The sequence below is a fragment of the Bombina bombina genome, chromosome 6, assembly GCF_027579735.1.
Source record: "Bombina bombina isolate aBomBom1 chromosome 6, aBomBom1.pri, whole genome shotgun sequence".
In the NCBI taxonomy this organism is placed as follows: domain Eukaryota; kingdom Metazoa; phylum Chordata; class Amphibia; order Anura; family Bombinatoridae; genus Bombina; species Bombina bombina.
Window position 1 is genome coordinate 742,142,047 of NC_069504.1, and position 14,266 is coordinate 742,156,312.

Genomic DNA, 14,266 nt, shown 5'->3' on the forward strand with positions numbered 1-14,266 from the left:
TATATTAAATAAAAAAATATTCTATGCTTTTACTTCCTGTCCAGGTTTCATAAAAAATGCATTGAAAAACAGAATTTATGTTTACCTGATAAATTTCTTTCTCCAACGGTGTGTCCGGTCCACGGCGTCATCCTTACTTGTGGGATATTCTCTTCCCCAACAGGAAATGGCAAAGAGCCCAGCAAAGCTGGTCACATGATCCCTCCTAGGCTCCGCCTACCCCAGTCATTCGACCGACGTTAAGGAGGAATATTAGCATAGGAGAAACCATATGGTACCGTGGTGACTGTAGTTAAAGAAAATAAATTATCAGACCTGATTAAAAAAAAAACCAGGGCGGGCCGTGGACCGGACACACCGTTGGAGAAAGAAATTTATCAGGTAAACATAAATTCTGTTTTCTCCAACATAGGTGTGTCCGGTCCACGGCGTCATCCTTACTTGTGGGAACCAATACCAAAGCTTTAGGACACGGATGAAGGGAGGGAGCAAATCAGGTCACCTAAATGGAAGGCACCACGGCTTGCAAAACCTTTCTCCCAAAAATAGCCTCAGAAGAAGCAAAAGTATCAAACTTGTAAAATTTGGTAAAAGTGTGCAGTGAAGACCAAGTCGCTGCCCTACATATCTGATCAACAGAAGCCTCGTTCTTGAAGGCCCTTGTGGAAGCCACAGCCCTAGTGGAATGAGCTGTGATTCTTTCGGGAGGCTGCCGTCCGGCAGTCTCGTAAGCCAATCTGATGATGCTTTTAATCCAAAAAGAGAGAGAGGTAGAAGTTGCTTTTTGACCTCTCCTTTTACCTGAATAAACAACAAACAAGGAAGATGTTTGTCTAAAATCCTTTGTAGCATCTAAATAGAATTTTAGAGCGCGAACAACATCCAAATTGTGCAACAAACGTTCCTTCTTTGAAACTGGTTTCGGACACAGAGAAGGCACGATAATCTCCTGGTTAATGTTTTTGTTAGAAACAACTTTCGGAAGAAAACCAGGTTTAGTACGTAAAACCACCTTATCTGCATGGAACACCAGATAAGGAGGGGAACACTGCAGAGCAGATAATTCTGAAACTCTTCTAGCAGAAGAAATTGCAACTAAAAACAAAACTTTCCAAGATAACAACTTAATATCAACGGAATGTAAGGGTTCAAACGGAACCCCCTGAAGAACTGAAAGAACTAAATTGAGACTCCAAGGGGGAGTCAAAGGTTTGTAAACAGGCTTAATTCTAACCAAAGCCTGAACAAAGGCTTGAACATCTGGCACAGCTGCCAGCTTTTTGTGAAGTAACACCGACAAGGCAGAAATCTGTCCCTTCAGGGAACTTGCCGATAATCCTTTTTCCAATCCTTCTTGAAGGAAGGATAGAATCCTAGGAATCTTAACCTTGTCCCAAGGGAATCCTTTAGATTCACACCAACAGATATATTTCTTCCAAATTTTGTGGTAAATCTTTCTAGTTACAGGCTTTCTGGCCTGAACAAGAGTATCGATAACAGAATCTGAGAAACCTCGCTTCGATAAAATCAAGCGTTCAATCTCCAGGCAGTCAGCTGGAGTGAAACCAGATTCGGATGTTCGAACGGACCCTGAACAAGAAGGTCTCGTCTCAAAGGTAGCTTCCAAGGTGGAGCCGATGACATATTCACCAGATCTGCATACCAAGTCCTGCGTGGCCACGCAGGAGCTATCAAGATCACCGACGCCCTCTCCTGATTGATCCTGGCTACCAGCCTGGGAATGAGAGGAAACGGCGGAAACACATAAGCTAGTTTGAAGGTCCAAGGTGCTACTAGTGCATCCACTAGAGCCGCCTTGGGATCCCTGGATCTGGACCCGTAACAGGGAACTTTGAAGTTCTGACGAGAGGCCATTAGATCCATGTCTGGAATGCCCCACAGCTGAGTGACTAGGGCAAAGATTTCCGGATGGAGTTCCCACTCCCCCGGATGCAATGTCTGACGACTCAGAAAATCCGCTTCCCAATTTTCCACTCCCGGGATGTGGATAGCAGACAGGTGGCAGGAGTGAGACTCCGCCCATAGAACAATCTTGGTCACTTCCTCCATCGCTAGGGAACTCCTTGTTCCCCCCTGATGGTTGATGTACGCAACAGTCGTCATGTTGTCTGATTGAAACCGTATGAACTTGGTCCTCGCTAGCTGAGGCCAAGCCTTGAGAGCATTGAATATCGCTCTCAGTTCCAGAATATTTATCGGTAGAAGAGATTCTTCCCGAGACCAAAGACCCTGAGCTTTCAGGGATCCCCAGACCGCGCCCCAGCCCGTCAGACTGGCGTCGGTCGTGACAATGACCCACTCTGGTCTGCGGAATGTCATCCCTTGTGACAGGTTGTCCAGGGACAGCCACCAACGGAGTGAGTCTCTGGTCCTCTGATTTACTTGTATCTTTGGAGACAAGTCTGTATAGTCCCCATTCCACTGACTGAGCATGCACAGTTGTAATGGTCTTAGATGAATGCGCGCAAAAGGAACTATGTCCATTGCCGCTACCATCAATCCGATCACTTCCATGCACTGAGCTACGGAAGGAAGAGGAACGGAATGAAGTATCCGACAAGAGTCCAGAAGCTTTGTTATTCTGGCCTCTGTTAGAAAAATCCTCATTTCTGAGGAATCTATAATTGTTCCCAAGAAGGGAACCCTTGTTGACGGGGATAGAGAACTCTTTTCCACGTTCACTTTCCAGCCGTGAGATCTGAGAAAGGCCAGGACGATGTCCGTGTGAGCCTTTGCTCGAGGGAAGGACGACGCTTGAATCAGAATGTCGTCCAGGTAGGGTACTACTGCAATGCCCCTTGGTCTTAGCACCGCTAGAAGGGACCCTAGTACCTTTGTGAAAATCCTTGGAGCAGTGGCTAATCCGAAAGGAAGCGCCACGAACTGGTAATGTTTGTCCAGGAATGCAAACCTTAGGAACCGATGATGTTCCTTGTGGATAGGAATATGTAGATACGCGTCCTTTAAATCCACCGTGGTCATGAATTGACCTTCCTGGATGGAAGGAAGGATAGTTCGAATGGTTTCCATCTTGAACGATGGGACCTTGAGAAATTTGTTTAAGATCTTGAGATCTAGGATTGGTCTGAACGTTCCCTCTTTTTTGGGAACTATGAACAGATTGGAGTAGAACCCCATCCCTTGTTCTCTTAATGGAACAGGATGAATCACTCCCATTTTTAACAGGTCTTCTACACAATGTAAGAACGCCTGTCTTTTTATGTGGTCTGAAGACAACTGAGACCTGTGGAACCTCCCCCTTGGGGGAAGTCCTTTGAATTCCAGAAGATAACCCTGGGAGACTATTTCTAGCGCCCAAGGATCCAGAACATCTCTTGCCCAAGCCTGAGCGAAGAGGGAGAGTCTGCCCCCCACCAGATCCGGTCCCGGATCGGGGGCCAATATTTCATGCTGTCTTGGTAGCAGTGGCAGGTTTCTTGGCCTGCTTTCCCTTGTTCCAGCCTTGCATTGGTCTCCAAGCTGGCTTGGCCTGAGAAGTATTACCCTCTTGCTTAGAGGACGTAGCACCTTGGGCTGGTCCGTTTTTACGAAAGGGACGAAAATTAGGTCTATCTTTTGCCTTGAAAGGCCGATCCTGAGGAAGGGCGTGGCCCTTACCCCCAGTGATATCAGAGATAATCTCTTTCAAGTCAGGACCAAACAGCGTTTTCCCCTTGAAAGGAATGTTTAGTAGCTTGTTCTTGGAAGACGCATCAGCCGACCAAGATTTCAACCAAAGCGCTCTGCGCGCCACAATAGCAAACCCAGAATTCTTAGCCGCTAACTTAGCCAATTGCAAAGAGGCGTCTAGAGTGAAAGAATTAGCCAATTTGAGAGCATTGATTCTGTCCATAATCTCCTCATAAGGAGGAGAGTCACTATCGAGCACCTTAATCAGTTCATCAAACCAGAAATATGCGGCTGTAGTGACAGGGACAATGCATGAAATGGGTTGTAGAAGGTAACCCTGCTGAACAAACATCTTTTTAAGCAAACCTTCTAATTTTTTATCCATAGGATCTTTGAAAGCACAACTATCCTCTATGGGAATAGTGGTGCGTTTGTTTAAAGTAGAAACCGCTCCCTCGACCTTGGGGACTGACTGCCATAAGTCCTTTCTGGGGTCGACCATAGGAAACAATTTTTTAAATATGGGGGGAGGGACGAAAGGAATACCGGGCCTTTCCCATTCTTTATTAACAATGTCCGCCACCCGCTTGGGTATAGGAAAAGCTTCTGGGAGCCCCGGCACCTCTAGGAACTTGTCCATTTTACATAGTTTCTCTGGGATGACCAAATTTTCACAATCATCCAGAGTGGATAATACCTCCTTAAGCAAAATGCGGAGATGTTCCAATTTAAATTTAAATGTAATCACATCAGATTCAGCCTGCTGAGAAATGTTCCCTAAATCAGTAATTTCTCCCTCAGACAAAACCTCCCTGGCCCCCTCAGATTGGGTTAGGGGCCCTTCAGAGATATTAATATCAGCGTCGTCATGCTCTTCAGTAACTAAAACAGAGCATCCACGCTTACGCTGACAAGGGTTCATTTTGGCTAAAATGTTTTTGACAGAATTATCCATTACAGCCGTTAATTGTTGCATAGTAAGGAGTATTGGCGCGCTAGATGTACTAGGGGCCTCCTGAGTGGGCAAGACTCGTGTAGACGAAGGAGGGAATGATGCAGTACCATGCTTACTCCCCTCACTTGAGGAATCATCTTGGGCATCATTGTCATTATCACATAAATCACATTTATTTAAATGAATAGGAATTCTGGCTTCCCCACATTCAGAACACAGTCTATCTGGTAGTTCAGACATGTTAAACAGGCATAAACTTGATAAGAAAGTACAAAAAACGTTTTAAAATAAAACCGTTACTGTCACTTTAAATTTTAAACTGAACACACTTTATTACTGCAATTGCGAAAAAACATGAAGGAATTGTTCAAAATTCACCAAACTTTCACCACAGTGTCTTAAAGCCTTGAAAATATTGCACACCAATTTTGGAAGCTTTAACCCTTAAAATAACGGAACCGGAGCCGTTTTAAGCTTTAACCCCTTTACAGTCCCTGGTATCTGCTTTGCTGAGACCCAACCAAACCCAAAGGGGAATACGATACCAAATGACGCCTTCAGAAGTCTTTTATAAGTATCAGAGCTCCTCTCACATGCGACTGCATGCCATGCCTCTCAAAAACAAGTGCGCAACACCGGCGCGAAAATGAGACTCTGCCTATGCTTTGGGAAAGCCCCTAAAGAATAAGGTGTCTAAAACAGTGCCTGCCGATATTATTATATCAAAATACCCAGAATAAATGATTCCTCAAGGCTAAATAAGTGTTAATATCAATCGATTTAGCCCAAAAAAAGTCTACAGTCTAAATAAGCCCTTGTGAAGCCCTTATTACAATCGTAATAAACATGGCTTACCGGATCCCATAGGGAAAATGACAGCTTCCAGCATTACATCGTCTTGTTAGAATGTGTCATACCTCAAGCAGTAAGAGACTGCACACTGTTCCCCCAACTGAAGTTAATTGCTCTCAACAGTCCTGTGTGGAACAGCCATGGATTTTAGTTACGGTTGCTAAAATCATTTTCCTCATACAAACAGAATTCTTCATCTCTTTTCTGTTTCTGAGTAAATAGTACGTACCAGCACTATTTGAAAATAACAAACTCTTGATTGAATAATGAAAAACTACAGTTAAACACTAAAAAACTCTAAGCCATCTCCGTGGAGATGTTGCCTGTACAACGGCAAAGAGAATGACTGGGGTAGGCGGAGCCTAGGAGGGATCATGTGACCAGCTTTGCTGGGCTCTTTGCCATTTCCTGTTGGGGAAGAGAATATCCCACAAGTAAGGATGACGCCGTGGACCGGACACACCTATGTTGGAGAAATATCAAATTCTTTGTAAAGATTTATTTTCTGGATGAGTTTATGCATTTAAAAAAAAATTTATATTAATATCAATATGGTGGATGAATTAAATACTCACATAAAAATAATATATACGATAATGTATGTTTAATTATGTAGTATTTATGTATAGATGGGCTACAGAGATACATACATGCCTCAGGAAAAGTGGGCTTTGGTTTAGAGGATGATGGTTACACCAGGTCTGACTTACAGGAGGAAATTAGCATGAGGAGGTCAGAGGTCAGAGGTGAACAGAGAAGCTTAGTGAAGCAGTGGGAGAAAGAGAGAGAGGGTGAGTGACACACACAGAGACTGACTCACTAAATATCCCTTTTGGTGATGGGAGAGTAAATGGAGCACACATGGTAAGTAACCTATATACAGGGGGGAGTTGTGGCAAAGAAATTGAAGTGAAACTGAAGTGAACATGGACAGGTACCCTGAAATAACCCTCTCTGGGTCATGGTCAAATAGAATCCATTGTAATGTTGTTCCACAAAGACAGCCTCTGATGCCAGGGTGGTTTCTACAGTCATGTACTTTAAACACTTAGCAGAACACCCCTCAATGTTGCCATCAGAACTTTATTTATATTTTCTGTGCTTTGTCCTCTCAAGAGTACAGATTTTACTTCTCCGTCATATGTTATTCTGTCTGTATCTGTACCCACGGGCTTAAAATGAGAAGACTAGGCTCTTTGGAACATACCATTCCTCTGAGATGGGGAAATGGATCCATCGCTGTTGGTGTATCTGCGCTCACCCTTTAAACATCTGCTTTGCCGACCAGACCCTTCCAGCATGTTGACAATCTCGTTACGGTCGATGTTACGCAGAGCTGTATATAAATCCTCCACTAAAAGAGGCAAAATATATAAACAGCATATGTTTTAAAGAAATATCATACAATCATCGCAAACATAAAGAGACAATTAGCGAAAGAACATTTATCATTACTTGTAGTCAGTAATATTAGGGAAGAAATCTATATCACCATACATTGTTGTCAGGCAATCAAGAAGAAAGATATTAGTAAAAAATGCACGCTATAACTGTAGTATGGTAATACCTATTGCATGAATAAGAGTGATATAAAACATACATATTTGTTAACTATTATGGGCTCCTATTCCAATTCCCTATATTGTTGTGTACAAACGTCATATTTAAAGGCATATTCAAATGTATGAATGCATTTTTATCACACTATTACTTGCATATAACTGTGTTTATTCCCTGCAAAGTGGTTACACATGTAATCAAATTTGGTTTCAGAACAGTAATGCACTAACGGGATCTATCTGAACAAATCTAGTGAACCAATGACAAAACGCATATATGTGTAGCCAGCAAACATCAGCTAGTTCCCAGTAGTGCACTACTGCTATCAAGTCTATCTAGGTATGATTATCAACAAAAGATACCAAGATAACAAAGAAAACTTGATAACAGAAGTAAATCGAAAAGTTGCTTAAAGGGACAATGAGATGGTAATATAAAATGATAAATCGTATATATAAACAACCTCTACAATATACTTTCATTATTTATTTTGTCCCCTTTTCCTGTAATTATATTCTGAAATTGTGAGCTTTTCAGTTCCTGTTAGAAATGGAGGTGCAGAACACTGTTATATTCCACGCAGCCATTGGCTGCACACTCTAGTGACCTATTTATAACGGTCTCTAATTTGCCACAGCAGAGAAGGTAACCTAAGTTACAACATGGCAGCTCCCTTTGTTTTATAGACACTAAAACTTTACACATATTTTGTCACTATTTAAACAACTAATGAAACTTTAGAAAATACATCTAGATGATATTCTCAGGTTAATCTTTTCTTTGACTGCATCTAGCATTTATTTAGGGCTAGATTACAAGTGGAGCGCAAACTATTTTGAGGGGGTTTTTGTGATTGTTTGCGCTCTACTCTGTTTAAATTATGCTCATATTACAAGCTGAGCGAAATTTATGCTAGAATCCTTATTGCGATCTCAGAGCTGTGGTTAACTGTTTTTAAAAAGACAATTTATGCTTACCTGATAAATGTGTTTCTTTCCAGGCATGGAGAGTCCACAACGCCATTCCAATTACTAGTGGGATATTCACTCCTGGCCAGCAGCAGGAGGCGGCAAAGAGCACCCTAGTAGAGCTGTTAAGTGCCACTTCCCTTACCCATAACCCCCAATCATTTGGAAAAAGAAGATAACACAAGGTATAGAGGTGCCTGAGGTTTAACAAAAAATACTCAGGCCCATTTATCAAGCTCCGTACGGAGCTTGAAGGGCTGTGTTTCTGGCGAGTCTTCAGACTTGCCAGAAACACAAGTTATGAAGCAGCGGTCTAAAGACCGCTGCTTCATAACCCTGTCCGCCTGCTCTGAGCAGGCGGACAGGAATCGCCGGAAATCAACCCGATCGAATACGATCGGGTTGATTGACACCCCCCTGCTGGCGGCCAATTGGCCGCGAGTCAGCAGGGGGCGGCGTTGCACCAGCAGCTCTTGTGAGCTGCTGGTGCAATGTTAAATGCGGAGAGCGTACTGCACTTCCGCATTTAGCGAGGTCTTGCGGACCTGATCCGCAGTGTCGGATCAGGTCCGCAAGCCCTTTGATAAATGGGCCCCCAAGTCTTATTTAAGGGTGAGTCATGGACTCCATGCCCGGAAATAAATACATTTATCAGGTAAGCATAAATTTTCTTTTCTTTCCTATGGCATGGAGAGTCCACAACATCATTCCAATTACTAGTGGGAATTAATACCCAAGCTAGAGGACACGGAATGAACAGGGAGGGAGAACAATGCAGGAGGAACTAAACAGAAGGCACCACCGCTTGAAGAACATTTCTCCAAAAAGAAGCATCAGTCGAGGCAAAAGTATAAAATGTGTAGCATTTGGAAAAAGTATGCAGAGAGGACCATGTTGCTGGCTTGCAAATCTGTTTCACAGAAGCTTCATTTTTGAAAGCCCAAGAAAAGTTGACAGCCCTAGTGGAATGAGCCGTAAGGTAAGGGGAATTACACTGTAGAGCTGAGAGCTCAGAAACTCTGCGAGCAGAGGAAATAGCAACAAAACCTTCCAAGATAACAACTTAATATCTACCAAATGCATTGGCTCAAACAGAGCCTGTTGCAAAACTTTGAGAACAAGGTTTAAGCTCCTAGGAGGAGAAACAGGTTTAAACACAGGCCTGATTCTGACCAGGGCCTGAAAAAGAGATTGAACATCTGGCACATGTGCCAGACGTTTATGTAAAAGAACAGACAGCACAGAAATCTGACCCTTCAGAGAACTGACTGACATGCCCTTCTCCAGACCCTCCTGGAGAAAAGACAAAATTCTAGGAATCATGACCCTGCTCCTTGAGAAACCCTTCGATTCACACCAATATAGGTATTTGCGCCATACCTTATAGTAAATTTTCAGAGTAACTGGTTTGCAAGCCTGAAGCATAGTATCAATGACGACTCAGAAAACCCACGCTTAGCCAAAACTAAGCGTTCAATCTCCAAGCAGTAAGCTTCAGAGAAACTAGATTTGGATGGAGGAAAGTACCTTGAGTTAAAAGGTCCTTCCTCAGAGGTAACCTCCAAAGTGGAAGAGAGGACATCTTCACCAGGTCCACAAACCAGATCCTGCAAGGCCATGCAGGAGCTATTAGAATTACCAACGCTCTCTCCTGCTTGATACGAGTAATGACTCGTGGAAGGAGAGCAAAAGGAGTAAACAGGTATGCCAGATCGAAATCCCAAGGAACAGTTAGAGCATCTATCAAGGTTCAAGGCCTGAGGATCTCTTGACCTTGAACAGTAACTTGGCAGCTTGGCGTTCTGGCTAGACGCCATCAGATCCAACTCCGGAACCCCCCACCTGAAGGTTATCCTAGTGAACACCTCCGGATGGAGACCCCACTCCCTGGGATGAAAAGTCTGTCTGCTCAGAAAATCCGCCTCCCAGTTGTCCACTCCTGGAATGTGGATGGCAGATAGGAGACAATCATGAGCTTCAGCCCACTGGATAATGCAAGTCACCTCCTTCATAGCAAGGGAACTCTGAGTTCCCTGGTGGTTGATGTAAGCCACTGAGGTGATGTCCGACTGGAATCTGATAAACCGGGCTAAAGACAACTGAGGCCAAGTTATCAAGGCATTAAAGATTGCTCTCAACTCTAAGATGTTTATGGGAAGAGAGGACTCCTCCCGCGTCCATAGGCCCTGAGCTTTTAACAAGCCCCAGACTGCTCCCCAGCCTAACAGGCTGGCGTCCTTGGTCATAATCACCCAGGAGGGTCTCTGGAATCATGGGATCCTGTGAAATCCACCACGAGAGAGAGTCTCTTTTTAGAGGATCCAGCTCTATCCTCTGAGATAGATCTGAATGATCTCCATTCCATTGACTGAGCATGCATAGTTGCAGAGATCTCAGATGGAACCGAGCAAAAGGAATAATGTCCATAGAAGCAACCATCAATTACCTCCATGCATTGAGCCACTGATGGACGAACAGTAGACTAGAGAAAGAGACATGAAGTGAGAAGTTTGGACCTTCTGACATCCGTCAGAAAAATCTTCATGGATAGGGAATCTATGATGGTCCCTAAGAAACACACCCTCGTAGCTGGAACAAGGGAACTCTTCTCCAAATTCACTCTCCACCCGTAGGAACGTAGAATAGACAACAAGATCTCTGTATGAGAGTTTGCTAGTTGAAAAGATCACGCTTGAACCAAGATGTCGTCCAGGTAAGGCACCACTGCAATTCCCTGAGACCTGACTACTGCCAAAAGAGCCCCCAGAACCTTTGTGAAAATTCTGGGAGCTGTGGCAAGGCCAAACGCAAGAGCAACAACTTGAAAGTGCTTGTCTAGAAAAGCGAATCTCAGGAACTGGTGATGATCCCTGTGAATGGGAACATGCAGATATGCGTCCTTCAGGTCTATGGTCGTCATGAACTGACCCTCTTGGACCAAAGGAAGTATGGAACGAATGGTTTCCATCTTGAAGGACGGGACCCTGAGGAATTTGTTGAGAGATTTTAGGTCTAAAATGGGTCAAAAAGTTCCCTCTTTTTTGGGAACCACAAATAGATTTGAATAGAATCCTTGACCCTGTTCCCTTACAGGAACTGGAACAATCACCCCCAGGGAGGAAAGGTCCTGAACGCAGCTTAAGAAGGCCTTCCTTTTTACCTGGTCTGCAGATAATCTTGAGAGGATGAATCTGCCCCTGGGAGGACAAGTCTTGAATCCTATTTTGTATCCCTGAGATACTATGTCCACAGCCCAAGGAACTGGGACATCGCGTATTCAAGCTTGACGAAAAAAGGAAAGTCTGCCCCCCACTTGATCCGATACCGGACCGGGGGCGAACCCTTCATACTGATTTAGCCTCAGATGAAGGCTTCTTTGACTGCTTCCCCTTATTCCAAGGCTAACTGGATCTACAAGAGGACTTGGACTGCTTCAGCTTGAAGGAGGAAGAGGAGGACTTTTGTCTTTGAAGTTAGGAAAGGAACGAAAATTAGAATTTTGGCGACCCTTAGGTCTATTCTTCTTGTCCTGAGGTAGAAAATAACCCTTTCCACCTGTAATCTCAGATATTATCTCCAGCAGACCAGGACCAAAAAGGGTCTTACCCTTGTAAGGTAACGACAGGAGCTTGGACTTGGAAGTAACATCAGCTGACCAAGATTTTAGCCACAGAGCCCTGCGAGCTAGAACAGGAAAGTTAGACATCTTGGCTCCCAGTCTAATGACTGACATGTTGGCATCAGAGATAAAACAAAAAAAAAAGGTTTAATAACACTTTAAAACACTTTGTCCTTAGTATTTCCCATCTAAAACAATAGAAAAAAAAGAAATAAAGAAACCCTTCAGTCAGAGGAACCATTCCATAACAAATAAAGGAAGAGTTAACCCCTTAGTCTCCCTCACATACTTATAGTGCCTGCACACTGCCCCAATAAATCCGTAACAAAGGATTGAATAAGTCCCATATTAAAATAGTGCAGAGATAAACTCCTGAAAGTGCAAGTCTCCAATACCTAGAAGACAAAAGCACTTACCTGCAAATCCAGCTATCGGACAGGAAGACAGCTTACAAGGTGTTAAAGGACAGACCAGACACTCTTATCAGAGACCTGTAGAAAAAGAAAGAACAGAGTAACCAACTCTGGCTTTCTATAACAGGGGTAGCATTAATGTTAGAAGGCAGCAAGGTTGTCTTTGCTTTGCTTCTAACTGCTAAAAGCCACCACTACTCTTACTAAAGAGATTGACGTGGACACAGCTAAACCCCAATCCTTGCTTGCAGGGAACAATACCCATAAAATGATTAAATATCTTCAGACACCAACTTCACACGTCCTCCATTGACAGAGGCAAAGAGAATGACTGGGGGTTATGGGTAAGGGAAGAGACACTTAACAGCTCTGCTGGGGTGCTCTTTGCCTCCTCCTGCTGGCCAGGAGTGGATATCCCACTAGTAATTGGAATGACGTTGTGGACTCTCCATGCCATAGGAAAGAAAATACATGACAAAGTACACTTAAACTCATAATAACACTGTCTAATAACAGTGCTTAAAGTGAACCAATGAAGAAATGAGATCTCAGGATGTATATCTATTTAAAAAGAACATTGGAATGTGAAATATATACAGTAAATACACAGTTTAGCACATTATTAATAATGAATATTGCATAAATATGCTTTAACATTTTTTAGACATGTATATGTATTAGGGTTGCACCGATAAAAATTTTTTAACACCAAGTACAAGTACCGATACTTGTTTTCAAATACTCGCCGATGCCAATTACCAATACTTTTTTTTTTTCATGTGACAGTTTACCAAGCACAATAAAGACTAATTATTTAAGATACCTTCTTTATAATTATGAATAACTGTAACTCAAAAGACATTATGAAATAATAAAACTGTTTTATTTGTCACAAAGTTCACAGAACCTGTTTATAAATAAAAATATTACAATAAAATATATTAATAATAACAATAAATAACAATTATAAAATCACAACCAACCAAAATTCCAATACAGTAAAAAATATAACAGTGCACTGTTTAATCATGGGAAACAACACTATGGGCTAGATTACATTTGACTGGTAAGCTTTACCAATGCTCTCATTACATGTCCAACTCCATTAAAGTCTATGAAGTTGGAAATGTGAACAGAGCATTGGTAAAGCTTACCAATCAAATGTAATCTAAATCTATTCCTATAATTGCAGGATAAGTGTTCATTGGAATTAACTTCATTTTTCCTATGAGTACTCTTCCTGCAATTATATAAGCTAAGGACAGGGCCGGATTGGCCTACGAGGATACCAGTAGATTTCCTGGTGGGCTACAGTAGTTGGGGCTGGGTGGCTCAATTTAAAAGGGTGATGCAATTGATTTGTAGGGCTGTTTTATAACATCAATCAGACATTTGTATTTAATACAAGGTAATATAATTTAATTCTGAAAAAATATTGGGGAAGGAGTGTCCCAGTAAACCCCTTTGAGAAAAATGGGACATGTGCATTCTACCGACTCAATGGAAAATAGGGCTGCTTTTTATTCCAAGTCCAGCCTTGGTTATGGATGTTCCTCAGAGTACAGTATGTTTTGAACATAATTGTGCAAGATGAGAACTAGCAGTATAACAGGGAATCTAGCAATTAGAATAATTTTTCAAAAGCTAGTGGTAAGTTATTTTTAAGGAACAGAAGCATTTCTGCATGTTCAGCTATAAGTCTGTTTTTGCCATCAGTAAGGAGGTTCGACTCTAGGTTGAACAGTCTTTCACTTTCCACACTACTGCATTGGGCAGAAAGATATTTTTGGGGCATTTTAGCCAAAGCTGGAAATCTCAATTTATTAACTGCCCAGTACTCCAGGGGTTTTGTCTGAATGAGGTAAAGTAATCTCTGCTACAATAATACAAATAACAGCAATTTGTATTGGCAGAACCGTAGTAAACAATTTTTACTTTAGTCTCCATTCCAGCCTAAAATTAAATGGGAACATGCACAAGACGCCATAAGATAGCATATAGATAGGAAGTGGAGGTATCGGTTTAAGTATCGGTGCATTTGCACGAGTACAAGTACTCATGCAAATACTTGGTATCGGTACCACCCTAATATGTATGTACAGTATTCTCTATGTTAAAGCCCTTTGCCTGCCTTTATTTTCCTAACACCTGAGACCTCATAGCTTTGAGGACATCACTTTTTTTGTGTAATTTTTTTAATGACTTTCACCTAGATTACAATTTTTGCGCTATAGAGGGTAATTAACGA

General features: G+C 42.4%; 1 protein-coding gene across 3 annotated transcripts in view; it reads right to left on the reverse strand.

Annotated features, from left to right (window-relative positions):
* ANK1 (ankyrin 1) overlaps positions 1-14,266 on the reverse strand; it is a 789,047-nt gene that overhangs the window by 122,930 nt on the left and 651,851 nt on the right. For all 3 annotated transcript variants that reach the window (XM_053717993.1, XM_053717995.1, XM_053717994.1), the window contains one exon: positions 6,666-6,812. In XM_053717993.1, the coding sequence (XP_053573968.1) occupies positions 6,666-6,812 (147 nt within the window). The remainder of the gene's footprint in view (positions 1-6,665; positions 6,813-14,266) is intronic.